Genomic DNA, 19,877 nt, shown 5'->3' on the forward strand with positions numbered 1-19,877 from the left:
CATGCGTGAAATGGAGAAGAGCAGGTAACAGGACTCCGGGGGTAAATGGCTTGAGAGGACGAAATGCACGGGTATCAGTGAATAAATGTAACAATCGTGAAAGAACCTGAATTGTCACTGGTCTGCTGTTCTTCTGACACGGACAGAGCTTCTAGAGCTTCCAGAGTGGAAACCACGGTGTTATCCAGGCCCTTCTCGCACTTCCCCTCGGCGTTGGTGGGCACCGCATCAATGAGAGACACGGGGATCTCATCACCTTGCAGACCTCTGCCTGGCTCCTTGTCCTCGAGGAAGGAGGCTGCCTGGCTCTGAGAGTCCTCCTCATCTGAACTATCTCGAAAGCCAGGTGGGGGTGCAGCGATGGCCATGTTCAAGGAACGCAGCAGGAAGTCATCCTCATTGTCGTCCCCTTCCGGAGGGGGCAGGGACGTGAGGTCAATGATGTCATCGCTTGAGCCAGACAGGTTGAGGATGGCCGGCTGGTTCATCTCTCCCACCACGAGGTCCTCCTCACAGCTCACCTCGTCCTCGTCCTCCGCGTCGTCGGTGTTTTCTGCGTAACAGATGTCGTGCAAGAGGGGCTCCTCTATCCCCTCAGCAGTCTCGAAGTTCTTCACGTCGCCTATGTTTGCATAAACGGAATTTGCCACAAACTGGATGCTCTCGGGATCCGGAGCAAGATCCAGGCCCTTCATGTCGTTGGCACTGGCCATGTAGAGACTCCTCTGCTTCTCCAGCAGTTCCGGGCTCTCCTCCAACAGTCTTTCGTAGCCGAGAGTTGGGGGATTCACGCCATCATCCAAGGCGAGATCTCCGAAAATAAAGGACACTTTAGCTCCTCTCGGAGACTCCTGTGCTTTCTTCAGTGTTTCTGGTCCTGAGAGGGTCAACAGGGACCGCTGAGCTAGAGTCCTGTAGTCGGCCTCACATGGAACGTCTCCCGGCTGGGTCAACGGCTGGTTAAGTTCATCCGGATTATAGGTGTTGTCTAGATACAGGTGCCGGTGGTCCTTGGGACACAAGGTGCCATCTGAAATATCGACCGTCTTCTGTTTTGAATCTATATATGTGATTTGGGCTTCCTGTTCCCCTTCGCCAATGAACGTGGTCATCTGGGGTATACAGTTCCAGTCGGGGCCAAGGAGGTTATGTTTTCCTTTATTTTCAGTTCCTAAGGAGAAAGAATCATGCAAAGACAAGGTTACTGGAAGGCCTGGTTTCTTAATTTCATGGCTTGTAGTATCACTTTTGGAAATACGGTCACGCAGCTTTCCGGACAGCGAACCAGTCGATGGAGGCTTCAGGTGTCGGGCTTTCCTGGTTAGGAGAGCTGACCTTAACAAAATCGAGCCCGCACAAAATAGAATTGCTATTTGATTAAAAAAAAAAAAAAAAGAATACCATCTGAGAATAGGGAACTAGAGCTTAACTCCATGTGACCCTTGGTTCTATTATTAGAAGACCTCATTTCCGCCTATGAATGGGAATATACAACACGCCTTTCAAATTCCTTAAAGGCCATAGTCGAATCAGCTGTCATTCCAGAAAATAGATCCCCCTTTTCTCAGTAAAGCAAGCGCTGACATTCCCCACCTTGTGGAAGATGATGTTGGAATTTTTCCTCCCTGAGTTAAGAGAAAGTCTTGTATTTTCACCACATATTTTAGGAAATATTGTAGTGATAGTATAATAATGTCACAACAAAAATAATCTAACACATACATACATAAGAATAGGATAACATTGTAATGAGAACACAAAAACCTCTATTTTCAGTCTTTGTATATCCTAGTGGGTGTTAAGGTTTTCACCCATAAAGGTCAGGATGGAAGCCCGTGTGTGCGCGCATGTGCACACGTGTATGATTGTGTAAGGTGGACTGCATTACAGGTAACATACTTCTTCTATTTCTTTTCTTTTCTTTTTTTTTTTTTTTTCCTCTCTGCTGTTTCTAAGCATACTTAACAGTTTAGCTAATTTCAATTGTTATTGGTATCAGGAGAACTCCTGAGGGTTTGTTTGATGTTCCTCATGAATTAAAATCGCAAAACCCTAATTTAAAAATCATTGTTTTGGCTGTTCCTCAAGGGTCTTCCAAGAGGGAATTCTGATGTGGAGATTTTGCTCTGACATTTAACAAGACAAGGCAGTGTGTCATTCTGTCAATATTGCTTTGTAGATTCCAGAGGAAACATTCTGAGGAAATGTTGGGGCCACACATTCTCCCATTTGTGCCCTCGAATTGCCCCCGGGCCTAAGTCTGGATAATACTGACATCAGCTGTACAAGACATACGGGGAGAAAAAAATCAGTTTTACGGAAGATGTTTTTGCTTCCCCCAAGTGGTACACATTAAACTCAATGCTGAATGTTGCTCCAAGTCCTTTTCTTAAATGCATGTATTTTTGCGAGTAGAAAGTAAAGATATGATTTTGAAGACACTGAGCTACACCATGAGAACCACATTTACATGTTAGCTGATGATAAACAGACGTGTGGGGGTTCAGCACTGTTTTATGAACAATTTTGATGACGACTGGCTGTGTGGGGGGCGGTGTGTGGGGGGACTGAATTGCTGGAAGACGGAGAGCAGTTTAGCAAAGCCATGACAGAGCTCTGGGTTTACACTAGTGGCTGGCAAATTCTTCCTACAAAGGGAGGGCTAGATGGTAGACATTTTAGATTTTGTGGGTCGACTGTCCGGTCAAGCAACCACTCAACTCTGTTCTTCTCCCAAGAAAGTAGCCACGGCCACCAGCCAAAGACATGCATGCAATGGGCTGAACAGGGGGCCTCTTCAAAAGATAGGTCCGCTCTGTGAATATGACCTTATTTGAAAAAAGAGCATTTGCAAGGATAATTCAGTTATGGCTCTTGAGATGAGTTCATCCAGATTATCCGTGCGGGCCTTCAATCTAACAATCAGTGTCCTTATAGGGGGAAAGCAGAGGCAAAAGCGGGGAAGGCGATGCAGAGATCAGAGTCATGCAACCATAAGGAATGCTGCTGGCCCCTGGAAGTTGGGAGAGGCAAGAAAAGGTTCTCCCCTTGAGCCTGTGGAGGAAGTACAGCCCTGCTGCTGCCTAGATTTTGGACCTGTAGCCACCAAAACTATGAAAGAGTAAGTTCCTGTTAAGACTCAGGGTTTGCGATAACCTGGCATGGCAGCCCTAGGAAACAAGTATAATGTGCACAGCTGAGTGCCAGTAAAACTTTATTTACAAGAACAAGATCTGACCCGTCAGCCATCTTTTGCCAACTTCCGGTTTAGAACAACATGAAAGCTGAACAGAGCGGTGGCTAAAATGGTTGATTGATACTTAACTCAGCTCCTCCTAATGCTCAGAGGTCATCGCTGTGTGGGTTCAGGGATTCTGAAAGTAACCAAAGGTTAGTTTTCAGGATAGGGAAGAAATGGGGGCTTGCTGTTCCTTATCAGAGATCTTGACTAAGGTCTCTGATCAATTTGAGGTAAGAAGAAAATACACACTCAGTCTTGGCTTCCTTCCAAAATGGTGTACTGGCTTGGCTTTTGGAATGATTTTAGAGACACAGAAGGATGTGGGTTAGGAACTGGGTTCTACACCATGGCCTAATCTTGTGGGAAGACAGTGTGGACCAGGGATGAGTCTAAACAAGTCTAAACAAGCTTTACCCTCCATGCTTCTTGGGTCTCGGAGGGTCACATGACATTGTGAGTCACTATCTAAAGGACAGAATGTAGGCCCTTATTACTGTGACTGTTGTTGAAATGGTAGGTTTCGTCTTCTACACACACCTGTACAATCTCAACAGTCTATGGGGAAAAAAGGTTCCATTTTCAAGATCAACTTTAAGATTTGAAAATAAAAAGCAAAAAATCGGTTCTCCAACATGACAGGGTTGTGGTACACCGCAGAACCGATCTTTGGAATTTCCCAGGCCGGGGTGAAGTTGTTCAAAATCTCCTAGCTCGAAAACATGTGATCCCACAAATGTTCACCACCAGAGCTGGCGTACCCTTGCCACCGCCTTCTTGTTCCTTCCCTGTTTATTTTTGATCCTTTGCGTGTCTCAGGGTCTTCCCTTGCCTTATGTCTGTCTTCCTTTCCTTTCTCCATTTCTGTCACTTTTGTTCTCAAGTTCTCCCACTCCTGCTTCCCTGTCCCTTATTGACAGAAGTTCTGGGCATCCTTTTAGGTGTTGTACACAAATTCCTTTTGAACCCTTCCCTTGCCCACTAGCTTCTTGGTCCCGATTTTACAAATGAGAAAACCGAAACTTGGAGTAATGGAAATAAGACGCTTCCAGGTGGGGCTGGATCACGTCCAGTTGTAATTCCAAGTTGCCTTCTGGCATGCCTTGGCCATCGCCCTCATTTTCTCTCAGGGTCCCCTTCTTTCTGTGACCAACTGCTTTCCCCTCCCCAGCCATCATCATCAGCTGTGCGTGAGCTGTGTGGTTGTGCGCGTCTACAAGGAACAAGATATTTAGGGAGTAATGATACACGTTTTCTACTAAGTCGGAAAGTGAGAGGATTTCCCTCCCCCACCCCTTTCAGAAATGGTGATGATGGGATTTGTTCTTAAGATTTTCCCTTTAAGAGAAACCCTGATTTCAGAACCCCCCGTGATGATTTGTTCATGGGTCAGCAGCTCTGGCTTGAGTGCTAGTGTCTGTCCATCAGCCACATTTACCGAGTGTCCCCAGTAGATGGAAGAAACTAATCAAACACTAAAGAAAAGAAAGTCTAAAGCAAATGAAAACCACCCACTCTCAGAGAAGCTGTTAACACCGCAGTCCTCCTTGTCCCCACTTGGGAACTATCTTGTCCTGTCAAGTGGCTGAACTGGTTGGATGTCTTTGCCATATCAGTGCTCCCACTACAGAGTTCTTTCTAGAGGCCCAAGTCCAAGTGCTGGGTGATCCCTAAGCCCTCCAGTGGGTCTCAGAGCTCCCAGAATCCTGGATATAAGTCGGATATAGGAGGAGGTGCCCAGACATCTAGGCCTAGGGCCCCTTAAGGAAGGAAAAGCCCTAAGCAGGGTGGGGGGCTGGGGGGGCGGGGGGCCTTACAAGTCCTACCGTGCATTCCATCATTAGTTCTCCCCATCCTGAGTTCTGGAAGAGCAAGGCAATAAAAACTCCGTCACAAAGACTGATGCTTACTACCTTCAGAATAAGAAAATCACTCCCTTTGAAACATGTTCAGCATTTCCAAGTGATGAGTAAACACCACTCCCTTTGAAACACCACCATTTCCAAGGGACGAGTAAAACAGGATGGAAAAAATCAATATTTTCATCTAGAAAATAGACCATATCAGAATTATTTGAAGGTTTTTGTATTACATTTGGACACTAGATTTTTGCATGAGCACAATTTTAACTTTTAAAGAAACATTCTTATTGTTGTCAGGTAAGGCAGGGGATGGGTAGTACTTCGTGAGTTTAGGAAGAGAATACCTGTTTCCTGGGTCCCTGTATTTTTCTTGTTGGCCATGTTAAATATTGACCTCCTGGAATCCACAAGTAGCCGGTAGTAGCCAGCAGTCAAGCAGGCCAAGTTCATGGCATCTGATGATTCCATCAGGAGTGTAATGGGCTACACAAAAGAGAATATTTTGGTTAAAGCCATTCCTCCTTAATGAGTTCCCTCAGGCTGACAACAGTTGCACTGGTGCTTATGAAATATAACAAAGAAAGTTATTGGGTGGGGCGCCTGGGTGGCTCAGTGGTTTAAGCCGCTGCCTTTGGCTCAGGTCATGATCTCAGGGTGCTGGGATCGAGTCCCGCATCGGGCTCTCTGCTCAGCGGGGAGCCTGCTTCCCTCTGTCTCTCTCTGTCTGCCTCTCCATCTACTTGTGATTTCTCTCTGTCAAATAAATAAATAAATAAAATCTTTAAAAAAAATCAATAAAATCTTTAAAAAAAAAAAAAGAAAGTTATTGGGCAACCATTTCATTGGAGAAATACAGAAGGTCAGAAGTAACACCAAGAGCCTTGCTGAAAAACATTTCTGTGACACCATCTTGAAAGCGGAGACATTTTGAATCTTCCCAGGTAACACTGGGATGGGAGAAAAAACAACACTGGTTTTGTTTCCAAATAGTTAACATTTTGAAAAAGTGACAGTTAAGGGGTCAGTTACCAAATGTGAACCTGTGATCTAAAAAATCACGGGAAGATGAAGTTGGGGTTCATAGTGCAAATTAGTGTTGAAAAGAAGTAAAAATTCCAGTGGAAATTATATCTAAGACCGAATGCAAAGTGTCCAAAAGATTCAGGATGGGCTGCTTGTAAAAGAAACTGTAAATTCACAGGAGAACAAACCCGAGATGGGAGCTAAGAAAAGGCCTTGGTAAAACTTTCTGGAAAGAGTGAGGCTAGCATATGATTGGAGACAAGGTTTGGCCATATAGGGAAGAGGTGGTTAGTTGAAGCAATTATTCTCTTTGAATTAGTAAGGGTGGACCTGCTGGTGGATTCTTGGTGAAATTGCAAACTTGACAGGAATAAGGGAGCAATACAAAAGCAGACACCCAGAGAGGCACAGAAACATCAAGGTGACGAGCTCTTGCTTTCAGTCCAAGGTATAGGACCCTGGCCACGTTTGATGGCCCTGGCTCGTGGGATCCACCATTCCGTCCAAAGCCCTCATACTCCTTGATAACCTGCCTTTTCTTTCCATTTCAACTGAGGGCTTCCCTCAAAGCATCCCACAATTCTTTCCTTATAAAAAAGCAGGAGACCACCCATAGGGTCTTGCCACCTACTTCTGTTGGGTCAGATCATCCCGTTATCAGGTGTGTGATGACTGCCTCCAATTCACTCTTTCCCCTGCTCTTTCTGTGAGGGGGGCCACTGTTGTTAGCATCTCTGCTCACAGAGTGGGCCAGAGGTCCCAAGTCTGTTCTTGCACTTGCGCTGCCACGAAGTCAACCAGAGGCCCTGGATTCGGCCCATGAACGCCACCAGCCCTGGCCGCCATGTCTGAGCTACATACTCTCCAGTCCATAGTCACTGTTTCCCGCTATAGAGGCTTTTCAATTTGCTGTGTAGACAGAACCCTCGCCTGTTCTCAGAGTACTCCTCCTGACTGACACGGTTTCCTTTTCTCTATGGAAACATCTGGCCCAAAACCAATGACTCATCCACTACTGGGACAAGAAGGTAGGTAGAGGGGACCTGGATTATTTCCCATCAACTTCCGCTTCGGGAGTTGAGTTCTGCCCTTTGAGGACAATGTCAGATTGTTGTTTTAAATGGAATGGCCATGACATTCATAGGGGCCAGCGGTTCAGTCAGTACTAACGGCCATAGCAGATAAAGGCTAACTGACAGAAATGCTCAGCTTTTCCCAAAGAATAAACACACATGGGCCAAATGGCCGTTCTAAACAAAGTTGGGAAAAATATCCCTGACTCTCTGGACAGGAATATTCTAGAAGGCTAGCAGGGAAAAACCTTCCCACTCTCTCTCTCTATGATTCACGCACTCAGGAGCTACAAAGGACCTTAGAAATGAACTCGTTTGCTTTCTCGTGTACAGATGAAGTGGTCGAACAACTCGTCCCCAGATCACACGGCTCTTTAGGGAGGACTGGAGGCCTCGGGCTGGACTTGGGTGGATTTTTCTCTGTACCTCGTCCCATCTCTGATCCTCTGCCCACCATGCAATGTCAACGGCTTTGCAAATAATAGCGGTGTTACCACAAACGAGCTTTTCAGATCAAGGTGCCGGGTCAACAGCTGAAAGATTTACCTTCACATCCAGCACGTGCAACTCTACCCGCACGAAGCTGTCCTCCTCGGTAAACATCTCGATTCTGTTGACGTGGCTGAAGTCGGCTAAAAGAGCCACTAGGTTTGTCTTGGTGTTTATGACGTGGCTTATGCCATATCGGGGCCCAACCAGGAGAGTCACTTCTGAGCGCTTTTCCGCCTGCTGAGAGAGAAGGACAAATCCTAAAAATCCTAGACCTCTAAAACACCATGCAGACTTGAGCCTGACAGTCTGTTCTTATAAGATCACATTTTCTTTAGCAAGTATTCCTCGATTATATTGTACTAAGTCAGCCAGTTAGAAGAACCAAACATGACGATCGCATCAAGGCGCTGATTAATCATGAATAATGTAGAAAGTAACTGTTATCCCAGCACAGACATTCATAATCATGAGACACTCTTAGAGACGAGGATTTTTGGGTTTTGTTTTGTTGTTTCTTTTTTAACACGAAAGCAACTTATGGCCCAATGATTTAAAAGAAGGCCATTGTTAGAGTACATCGATGCTCTTGGTTCATCATATTTCTTTTTCTAGGGCATTCGACAGTGGCGTTATCTAGTTTAACATTTCTTCTGATATTTCCAGACTGTGCTGCAGTCGCTTAGAAATGAAGGCTGGAAAAGATTCGCAGCTGATTTGCTTTTGTCAAAGGCAGATCATTCAAGACAGCCTATGAGAGTGCTATTTTGCAGGTCTCCGTGGCTCCCAAGAGAAAGCAAAAAAACAAAAACAAAAACAAAAACAAAAACAAAAACAAACCACCCAAAACCAAAAAGCAATTACCACTAATGTTGCCTTGAACACACGGCCCCCATACAGTCGAAGGTCACTGAGGAACTTGAGATAATGGACCTTGGCTTGCAGCGCAGAGAGCTGAGGAGAGAAAAGAAACCTCAGGTGTTAATTGCAGTGGGTGTGGCCGGGTTTCTGCGGGAGACCAGCGGAACGACAGGGCGAACTGGGGGGCACGACAAGGAGTCTGGATGAAGAGTCAAAGTAAATTGCTATGTGTTTGGTTTCAGGATAAAGGGCTGTAATAAGGGATCCAGATGAAAACCTGTTTATTTGGGGGGAAATGTATGGGAGTGGTTGGGTCACAGACATGGATACGCTGGGCCAGGGCACTCAACAAATGAGAACAAGATGGTAAGCTATTCCACTGAACTGTCTGCTTATTGGAGACTCCAAGAGTCGAGTGGTGCTCTCCGATCGCGGGTAGGGACAAAGTGGGTTGTGTACAGGAGACTCACCTATACAGAGTTCCTGAGAGCCGTTTTGAACACACACTGGCCATCTACCTACCGCCCATGAAAGAGGCTCTCCAAGCCCATCTCAAGTTTCCTCCAGCCTTTGTAAGTTTTTGGGCGTGGGTAGACTTTCTGTGCTCCGATCTTTGGGGAGATGCTGGAGCTTGCGGCAAGTCCCTGCTTGGTTAGTTCAACTCAAGCATCTTTTGAGTTTCGTGAAGGATATTAAAAAAAAATACTTTATCCAGATAAAAGCTATATTTTAAAGATTTAAAAATGGAGATTCCCACCTCTTAAAAGGAGTCCTTGATTGTTAACTCTACCTTTCCTTTCGAAAACCAGGAGCACTTTGCAAATTGATTTGAAAGCAAACCACTCACTGTTGGCTAGAAAAACCGACCTTCAGAGAAAAACAGTGATAGATAGATCCTAGAGCAGTTAAGCCGATTATTACAAAATCAGTGGGCCATGCTTGAAAAAAATCCTATTGAGCCAATCGAAAGAAATTAACTTTCGGCCAATCAGAACTAAAATTGAAAAAAAAAAAAAAGAAAAACGTCTTGTTTTTTTAAAAGTTTATTTATTTAAGTAATCTTTACACCCAATGCAGGGCTCAAAATCATGACCACGAGATCCAGAGTTGCACGCTCTACCCACAGAGCCAGCCAGGTGCCCCTATAAAACTTTGATCCCTGACATCCCGCTGGATTTCTGTGAGCTGAATGCTGAATGTAAGGCAACAGTGGCTAGAGGGTGTCAAACCTGATTTTACATTTTAAAAAGCCATGGGGTGAGGAGGGAATAGCGATAAGTATGTTTTGGCCAGTAAAAATGACTTATAACCCAATACCTAGACCAAAGAATTACCCACATAAACAGTGATTTGTATTACAGCTGCCCAAGTTTCTATGGCCAATATCAATTGTTAAGTGTTCTTGGGCTGTTACACTGCTTTCGACTTGATAGGTCCTGTATTTTTAGGTTCCTCTTTCTGGTTCTTGAAACCCTTTGCTTTTTATTACCTATACACATAACTCTCTATTCTGACCTACAATCTATTTTAAAATGTCCTTTCTGTTTCTTCTGATAAAAAAAAATAAGGGAGACTTTAACACTGACGATGGTGAATGGTAGAGATAATTTTACCTTCCCTTCCAAAGTAAGATTTAATTCAGTGGTTGTCAACCAGGGGTGATTTTGCTCTTGGGGGCCTATTTGGCAGTGTCTGAAGATATTTTTCTATGTCACGATCGAGGGCATCTTGTAGGTAGAGACCAGGGATTTTGCTAAATACCACACAATGCACAAGAGGGCCTCCCTCCCCCCAGCAAAGAATGATTGTAAATGTCAACAGTGAGGAGGCAGAAACCCTGGTTTAAATAATGTGATAGCTGGTTTGCGAGGACCCTTGCTGGCTGCCATGCATTGAAGATGGCACGACGGAAATGTACAACTATCTCGCAATTCTGTTCTCTGAAGAGACCACAAGGTCTCGGTGGCTAGGCAAGGTTCTCTCACACGCACAGGTGCACACGTGCACACACGCACACTCCATATAATAACTCTATAGCTTACAAGAAAGAAATAAGTTTCCCTAAGAACACTGACTTGTCATTAGCCTTAGAAACAGGTTGATAGTGAAAAAAAAAGGGGAAGGGGCTTGGGGTTGTACAGTTATTGCCTCTGAAAGTTCGGTGCTTGCTAAGTATTTTATTCATGCGCTAATTTTAAGCATTTTTAAAAATGCACACAAGCCTTTCTCTTTAAAATCCATTTTCTATTAAGATGCAAATGTGATACCTTTTTACCCGGTGGTACCAAGTTTTGATTTGCTTTGACAAGGTGTGAAAGTGCTTTCTTTATGTTCTTCTCCTTCATGCTTTGCAGCACAGCAGAGGGAAGGAAAGTCTCTAATCCCCATTCTTTTCTGCAATAAAGAGCATATCTTTAATTTCACATTCTTGTGATGATTAGTTATCTAAGACAAAATGGCGCCCTGATGTTGGTTGGAACAAATGAACTGTGAGGAAGTCAGGAAATGGAGGTAGGTCCCCAATTAGCGAGGCAACTTTGAATTTACACTCGGGAAACCTACTATCCGATGGGTAATACATCTGTTTGCATTTTCAAGGAAACGCGGTCTTCCCTCTCCAGGGGGAATGCCTTTGGGACCAATGGGAATTGAAGAGACAATTTATCCAACCCACCGCTGAGTCTCATTGAGTTCATTTATGTGTCTGAGTATGTATTTCCTTTGTTTATTGCCATTGTTACTATTCCTGCCCCCCCCCCCCAATCAACCCCACACAGTTTTTCTCTCTTCACTGAGAAGGGCCCCGGGCAACTCCTTCGTGCTCCCAAAGCCATTCTTCCCTTCCCTTCCTCCTCCCCAGTGGTGGCTTCGCTAGAAATACACACTTGTCTTCTCTGCCAGCAACATTTCTGCCTGGTGTGTGTGCATGCGTGTGTGTGTGTGTGTGTGAGGAGTGCTGCTGGTGTGCAATCAGTGTGGGGTTCATGACCCCTAAGGATGTGTGACACTGATGGGGAAGTGCGAACGTCACCAATAGGTGTGCACACACAAGAGAAAGAGAGAGGACTGTGTTAATACAGGTTTGCAGAAGGCCCGTGTCCCCAGCGACGGCTACAACCCTACCCCAACAATGCTCCATTTCCATCATGAAATCTATGAACTCTACCCTGATTGGCCGGGTACCCAACCAGTGTCTCCTAAATACTGTAAAGACCGCCAAGATTTGGTCATTTCTCCTATGCCAGATCCTCTCCAAAGAAGGGGAGGGAGACAGCCCTCCCCCCACTTGACCATCCACGCCACTGCTAGTTACGACGGGGTTTTTCATGATCACCATGTCCTCCTCCTCCTCCACGGGCACCTATTTCTACCCATTGTCTTGCCCTCCTTACGGGCTGCCTGGTAATTCTACTTGTATCAGTATTTTAAATCGTATCTATCTTTTTTTAGAGATTTCATGTATTTGTTTGAGAGAGAGCACACACATGTGCACAAGCAGGGGGAGGGGAAGAGGGAGAGGGAGAAGCAGGCTCCCTGCTGAGTGGGGAGCCAAAGCAGGATCGCCAGATCACAACCTGACCTGAAGTCAGATGCTCAACCAACTGAGCCACCCAGGCACCCCTCGTATCTTTATAATCGGATCACAAGTCCTTTAGGCTTATTTGTACTTTCTGCTGGCCTAGTGTGAATCCCACATAAAATGCTCAGTGAACAGGTGAGTAAATTAATTAATGAGAACATTATCGTAGACCGTAAGAGCCTTACTCAAGCCAGTCATCTCTGGGAGGCTTCTGACGGTACCATGTTCCAACTAGCCGAACGTGGGGATGGCCAGTAAGAACAGAAATGCATTTTAATGGTCCGAAAACCATGGCAGGTTGCTCAGGCCGCCTTTTCACACAGAGGCCCATATCATCCGTGCCCAGGAGCACACGAAAGGGGAACGGATGAGGGAGCGAGTGTGTCCGACTGAGTGTAAGACCCCTCTGGGAGCCGAGTCTCTCTGAGGCGACACTCACAGCCTGTGTGGCAAGACAGACACAAGCCATCCGTGAGAAAGAGTGAGCTGAGAACGGAAAGCCCGAGGTTCTCAAATTGTACGTGAGGATTTGTCCCTCGGGGTAGACAGGAGAACAGAGAGTTGTGAGACTAGGGGCCTCGGAGTCCGCAACCTGGAGCTCTCACCGTCCCCTACACAGGCTCATGAACTCTCTGTTGAGAAGAAGCGATTTTATTCCCTGGTGGGTCAACCCGGCACGCAGGAATTTAGAAAGGTTTTACACGCAGCCCCCGGGAAGCTTCTCTGGAAGGTAGGATTTCACATAGCTCGCCCACCCCTCGTGCACATGGGGAGGACTCTACGGCCTTACTGTTACGTGGAGATGTGGCTCCTTTCCTGCCATAAACTTTGAAATACGAACTCTCATCAGAGCTGCCAAGATTAAGGGAGGGGGTGGCAGCCTGAACACAGGTGCTTCCACCAATCACACGGATGGTAGCACAAGGTGGACCCCCCCCATAACCCTGCACCGGACCTGGGTTCGAATCCCGAGCCCTCTAGCTAGTAGCCCCGGCACTCAGCCAAAGCCTTATGTCCTACTGTGCCTGGGTTGGCTCATCTGTAAAATACAGCAAAAAGGCTAGTTCTCTCCCAGGGACATCATGAGAATTAAAGACCTTCATGCCTGAAAAGCACAGAGACCAAAGCTTGGCTTAGAATCAAGTCTGTTCGGGACTTTGAGAACCTACACTTCATGTGACATCCGATCCTCCTTTGAACCATGATTCGCTAAAGGTGGCTTATGGAAGAAGTGGGTCTCTCCCCCTGCAAAACGGACGCCGTGCCCCCGTTGAACGAACGCCCCGCCGCAAACGACATCAGTGTTGGAAACAGAGACAGACGTCAAAAACACCCTTGGGCCTTACGGAGGCAGCATCCCTGGGCCTGAATCGCCTCCGAGGCTCAACACTTACTCGATGTACTTGAGGGATATTTTCTGCGTTTGCTTGGTGGTCACGGTTGCGATGTACATTTGCAAAGCCGCCAGCCGCAGGGCTATGTCGTACTTCAGCTCCGGCCCAAACCGCTCCTGCACCACGTCGTTGCAGCTCTGCAACAGACACCAGCAGAGGGCGCCACGGGTCAAAGAATGGGCCGCCGCGCGCTGCCTCGGGGACAGGCGACAGCCCTTCCCCAAGGAGGCCAAACGTGCAACCCTTTCCACCAGGCCGCTTGGAACCCGGTCCGAGCTGGACGGCGTGCACACAGACACAGAGACCACGCGCAACATGCCACAGTCACTGACAAGTGAGCTGCTATTTAACTATCAAGGTTTTGTAAGAATAATTAGGAATTTAGGTCTGTCTCCTAACACAGGGGATGCAAAAGAACACGAAAAGCACATGTGACTTCTGCTGAGGTTGGAATCCTGGGTTCGAATCCGGCTCCTCCACTACAGAGGGGAGGGCACTTGGGCATGCAACCTAAATATTCTGTGCCTCAGTTTTCTCTTTTGTAAATTGGGGACAATACTGCTCCCCATTTACAGGGTTACGGTGAGGATTAAATGAGGTAACAACATCAAGCCCTTAGGGCTCTATGTGGTATGTTTTAAGTGTTTGGAGGCATATACAGCGGTCATCAGGAACATCTTTAACTTCCTCTTCGCTGTGTAGAGCAGCTTTGGGGAGGTAGAGTTAGCAAGGTGACGGACAGTAGCAGCTCTGGACTCACCCTCCTCACCCCTGTGCCACCCCCAATCCCCCCTCTCCCGCCTGCTTCAGAATCCTGGCTTTGCCAATGCCCCCTGCACACATAACTCCAACCACTTTACTCTCGCAGCCTCAGCTTACGCATCTGTGCAATGGGGATTTGTGCTAACGACCTCACTGGGGGTTGTGCAAAGACCGAGAGCTACACATCAAAGCCGTGCGCTGGTGCGCTCGGTAAAGGGTTGCTATGGAAATCCTTGGTTCATTCCAGGGCTGATCACCCCTGCTGGGGCTCTGAGAGCATCATCTCTCATCCCCCGGCCTCAGTTTGCTCATGTGTAAGAGGGAAATGCCTACATCACAGGGTGATGAGGGGCAAATTGAACAGTGGCCGAGAAATGTACTAAGTTTTTTTTTTTTTTAAAACGATTTGATTTCTATATTTGACACAGAGAGAGCACAAGCAGGGGGAGTGGCAGGCAGAGGGAGAGGGAGAAGCAGGCTCCCTGCTGAGCAGACAGCCAGATATGGAGCTCGATCCTAGGACCCTGGAATCATGATCCGAGCCAAAGACAGTGGCCTAACCGACTGAGTCACCCAGGTGCCCTGAAAGGTGCCAAGTCCACTGGGACCACAGTGACTGGCTTTCTAGTGGTGTGCTCAGTCGTCAGAAGCAGGGCACAGGGCTACACATCACCGGGAAGCATGGTATTGCTTCATTATATCCTACATATGTGTGCACATGCATTTTTCCGGAAAACTAGGCTAGCCTCCTTCTTCCTTGTCTTGTTCCAAGATTTCAAGGGCAAAATGGTCTCAGAAACTGTTTGGCTCTTTTCCAAGAAAAGCACATCCGTGACCCCTTCCTATATCGACTTGACTCACTGGGAACACGTACCACTGCATGGTTTCTGCGCAGAATATTTACCTTTCAAATACTTACCCATGCCCTAGTGGGGTCATATGACGCATGCTCTGTCCCTATGCTCTAAGTTCGTGCCTCTCGGCTTATCCCTTCACCCCTAAGAGGGAAGTCCCATTCTAACCCCGCCTCCATCCCAAGACCTAAGGGGTATCCATTAAGGGGCACCATGGGGTGGAGCGTCACCTTACAGTCTCGTGAAGGGTGATGGCGAGGAAGGCACGGGGCCCAGTGCCAGGCCATCACAAGCCCGTGATGCTTGCTGGTCAATCATTTCACTGACTGGCTTTCTTCTAGGACTGCTACTGCAGGTCACGTGTGAACCAGGATTTTAGCGCAGGACTGAGAGACGAAAGCTTTGCTCCTTGGCTCTATCAACCACTGAGCCAAGGACCTCAGATGTGGCATTTCATCTCTCAAGCCTGTTTCATTACCTGGAAAGTGGGCTAACTCTCAAGGTTGTTGGCACACCTCTTAAGGATGTTGCATACATTGGAATGCGTTTTATTAGGGTGAGTCACCGCCATCATTTCTCCGAGGAGCTGTGACGGGGACCACTGCTTCCCCTCCCTTTCGTACCCCATGTTTAACCAGACTTCTGGGTGAGGTTTTTGTCAAGGTGATTAGTCACTTAACTACATTACATAATGAGTTCAGACGGACCCTGAAGAATCACCGAGAAGTCTGACGTATATGTCGTGTGGGACAGATCATGCTTTTATAACTCATAACTTCAGGACTTCAAGGACAGTTCACACAAGCAAACGGCGGGCACGGATGTGCTGTAGCGGTCCTCACGGGCTCTACTCTAGGCCTAAAACAAACAGTTCATTTACAATAGACACGTTGGGTATTAAAAAGGAAACCAACGCTGCACCGAGACAGAGGACAGGAAATTATGAATTACAACTGTCTGAAGGGTTAGGGTTTTCTGTTACTATATATGCTAAAATCTGTAAGATACTTCATGGCCCATTAGCGAGTGGGAGGTTAGCAGAAGTGCCTCTATTTTCATTGTCATGGTTCATCTAGAGTCAACGGCTGTTGTCCTCCACAGGAACCCACTAAGCTGAACGGACTTCGGTCTTTGTCATACAAGCGATAGCACTTTTGCTTACTCCTCTCTTCTCTAGGCTAATTTTCCTGTATTCTTTTAGTGCCCTAGCATCGACACTGGCACCCAGCACCATTTGCAGACCCACTGACTTCTGTTAGACAAGTTGTCTTAGACATACCTCACATGCTGCGAGACCCGGGCTGATGCCAGGAACTTCTCATTTCCTATTCTTGGTGGCGGACATAGGAGATGACGGTAGCTTAGTTTCAGTCCACCCCACGTGGCTTCCCACCTCCTTCCCTCCCTCCATCGGCTACTCCTTGAAGAGCTGACTGGCTGGTCCATCAGCCATGCAACAGCCAAGGCGGGAAAGCAGAAACATCATCTATGGTTTTTTCAAGTGCCCAAGCGAGATCCCCAGGCAGGGACAATGGTTTGGAAGCATCCTCTTGTGAATGGAAGGAGTACATAATTATAGAGAATGACAAGAGCATACATCTGTCTACACCAGTGCTCTGACTGGCACCTGTAACTATCTCCTTACAACTAACAAGATTAAAAAAAAAAAAAAAAAAAAAACTAGTGTATCCTTGGAGCTGCTATGGCAAAGCCCAGGGTTGGGTCTTAACAGAAATGAGGGGGATGGGGTGGTCACATCTGGGTTCTTGGGCTGTCCGGGGTGGGGGGGAACAGGGGTCCAGGTGACCGAACTGGAACATTTAAAAAACCCAGGTCTTGACAGTTTCACATTTCTGGACGAACAGGGCATGCTGAATTGGACTTGGCTTTTCCAAATGACTCAGGGTTATCTTCAGGAACATTAATCATCCTACTGAGCTGGAAGTGGCACGGTCTCTTCCAAAGACCACGGAGTTGGGGGAATGTTTAAGCGGGCCTTGCCCTTAGTGCCCCATCTGTTGGAATGTTCTAGTACACATTCTGCTTGCTTTTTTTTTTTTTTTCCTTCAACTTAATTTCTGTGCTCTAGGGCTTACTGCCACTTTAATTTATGTCACCATTCCTACCCTCTGGCATTTATCTTGTCTGGGTCTCTTTGCCATCTTCTACTGGTTTTCTTTATCTACTCAACTTGTTAAAGACCACAGAAGTTTTGAAATAAACAAGAAAATACGGAGAATAAGAAAACAAAAACCAGTGTATTAACTACCAAGAATTAGCAAAGGTTTCTTTTTTTTTTCCTTTTTCTAACTTTTTTGTTTTTTTATTTCTTACAGCTCCAGAAATCCTTGCCTTATATAGGTATGCTCAGCTAAAGGGAGCACGTCTTTGGAGGTTTTTTGGGGCCTCATTTTGGTATTTTCTCCCCCCCCCCTTTTTTTTGGTGCCAGGGGAGGTTACATTTAGGTTTACAATCTCTTTGAGTAGATCTAATGTGAGATGCTTAAACTTCAGGTAAACGGGCTCTTACTGTTTAATGTGATTATACTGGGAATTTAAGTGAGAGTAATGGGAGGCAGTTACGGAAAAATACAGGAATATCTCCTAAATGTCAAATGAGTAAATTCCCTCTGGGGCAAACTAGCAAAGATTTTCATCTCTTGAAACCTTATTTTTTGAGAATTGTGACCCAGAATCGGAGATAGTCTGCAAAAGATACTATTTTCACAAAGTCTTGTTGCTTTGAAATTAATTATTCCATTATAAGGAATATCACATTTCAGAACAATTGAAGCACCAAATAAATGCATGAATAAAGGAGTAAAGAAAGGAGAAAGAAAATAAAATATTTTTTATAGTAGAATACCAATTAATAAATGAAGAAATAGTGGAATTAGAAAAATCATCATTTTGAACCATTGCAGTAATAATGGATTTGGGCAAGAACCATCAGTGAATACTAAAACCAGTAAGTGAAAGGGTATTAAGAAAGTTGCAAGTGCCTCTCCACAAATTACTTATTAATTATAAAAAAATTATAACTTCTCAATGGATAAATTTGGAGAACATCGCCATAACCAAGAGTCAAAGTCAACCTCATCATTATGGGGACAAACGGACATCATCTACCCCCCAATGTGGTGCACTAAGGATGACACGAAGTCACGCATGTCTTTCTTCTGCCCAGATGACATAAACTCGACCTTATCAGGAGAAATTTGAGAAAAATGAGAGGTTGTTACAAAATAACTGACCTATACTCCTCAAAACTGTTATGGTGTCGAAAGTCAAAGAAAGGCTGAGGAATATTCTGGACTTAAGGAGCTGAAGTGACACGACAATTAGATGCAAAAATGGGATCCTGGCATGGATCTTATTATAGAAAAAATGGGTTTCTAAAAGAAAAAGGCCATTTGGGGGACAGTAGGCAAAATCTGGGTATAGACTGTACACCAGGATGGAAATGTATCTGTTAAATTTTCTTATTTTGTTAATTGTGCCACAATTATGTAAGAAAAGGCCCTTTTTACTAGGAAATACACACAGAAGTAGTTGGGGTAAATGAGCAGGATTTGGTAAATGACATTTGTGTTGTTTAGAAAAATAACGTGTGTGTGCGCGCGCACATGTGCAGGCATCGCAAAGGGGGAATGGGTTCTCACTAAAGTATGGTAAAATGTGAACAACTGGTGAATCTGGGTGAAAATTATCAAAATTCTTCTACTACTCTTGTAACTTAAGTATGAGATGATTTTAAAACCAAAAGGGAAAATTTTTAAAAGCACCATGGAATCATTTCACAATGCATGAAGCTTGGGGTGGGGGACAAGAGAAAGATCCCAAAGAAAAGAATTTAGGCGCAAAACCCCGCATTAATTTATCCCCCAATATTAATACAAAATGTCCTCAAATTCTCACATACCTGGACATAGAGATACTCAAAAGCAACTGGATCTCTCCTTAGAAGGTCAATTGGATCCTTTGGGACGAAGCTAATTCGGAAAAGACACCTCATCTTATGGGAGCTCGGCCGCTGTGTCACCTAGAAGATCAGACCAAACATAAGACTCCTTCACTGCTGGCAGAGGGACATGGAGGCATAGGCAGCTTTGTTTCAACACCAAGGAAGAGTGGTCAAAGTTCTTTTACAATGTCTCCCAGATACCGACTCCCCGAAAACCGCACATATCCTATGCTGTGTTCCCCAGAAGCTAACCCTGAGATAAGGGACCTGCTAAGGAACTGCTCCCGGGAGAGGCTGGTAAGGGAGTGGGGGGAGCAGGTCAGGCAGGAGAGGAGCCAACCAAGGGCATAGTGCACAGAGGTGGGTAGCTACAGCCTAACCCACAGGGGACTCAGGAGGATTACCTACACCACAGAGCCATGGGAACCTGAGCCAAAGGACCACAGATCAGCCATTGGTTTCAGGCTGTCCCAAAGGGACATGAATTTCCAGGTGTGGCGAGAATGGGCGACCAAAGTCTATGGGCAGTCCTCGGAAGATCTGAAGATGCTGGTGCAGGGAGTGATAGCGCACCAAAACTAGGATGGGGTTGGGGGGTCAAAAAGGGGATCTGGAGGGAGACCACGGAGACTGTGATTATTGTATGACACAGCCATGGTTTTTTTTTTTTTTTTTTCCAATGAGACTCCAGACTGACTGCAGCAGGGAAAGCAGGAAAATGTCACCCTTGGATAACAATGCTTTGGAAAGTCAGAAGACAAAAGTTTTGGCCTGAGC

General features: G+C 45.9%; 1 protein-coding gene across 8 annotated transcripts in view; it reads right to left on the reverse strand.

Annotated features, from left to right (window-relative positions):
• Positions 1-19,877, reverse strand: part of FRMPD4 (FERM and PDZ domain containing 4) — an 849,154-nt gene that overhangs the window by 7,286 nt on the left and 821,991 nt on the right. For all 8 annotated transcript variants that reach the window (XM_082717071.1, XM_082717070.1, XM_082717077.1 and 5 more), the window contains 7 exons: positions 19,059-19,178; positions 13,521-13,657; positions 10,814-10,940; positions 8,550-8,639; positions 7,743-7,925; positions 5,445-5,583; positions 107-1,171 (listed from right to left, as the gene is read on the reverse strand). In XM_082717071.1, the coding sequence (XP_082573197.1) occupies positions 107-1,171; positions 5,445-5,583; positions 7,743-7,925; positions 8,550-8,639; positions 10,814-10,940; positions 13,521-13,657; positions 19,059-19,178 (1,861 nt within the window). The remainder of the gene's footprint in view (positions 1-106; positions 1,172-5,444; positions 5,584-7,742; positions 7,926-8,549; positions 8,640-10,813; positions 10,941-13,520; positions 13,658-19,058; positions 19,179-19,877) is intronic.

Source organism: Mustela nivalis (genome assembly GCF_964662115.1).
Source record: "Mustela nivalis genome assembly, chromosome: X".
In the NCBI taxonomy this organism is placed as follows: Eukaryota; Metazoa; Chordata; class Mammalia; order Carnivora; family Mustelidae; genus Mustela; species Mustela nivalis.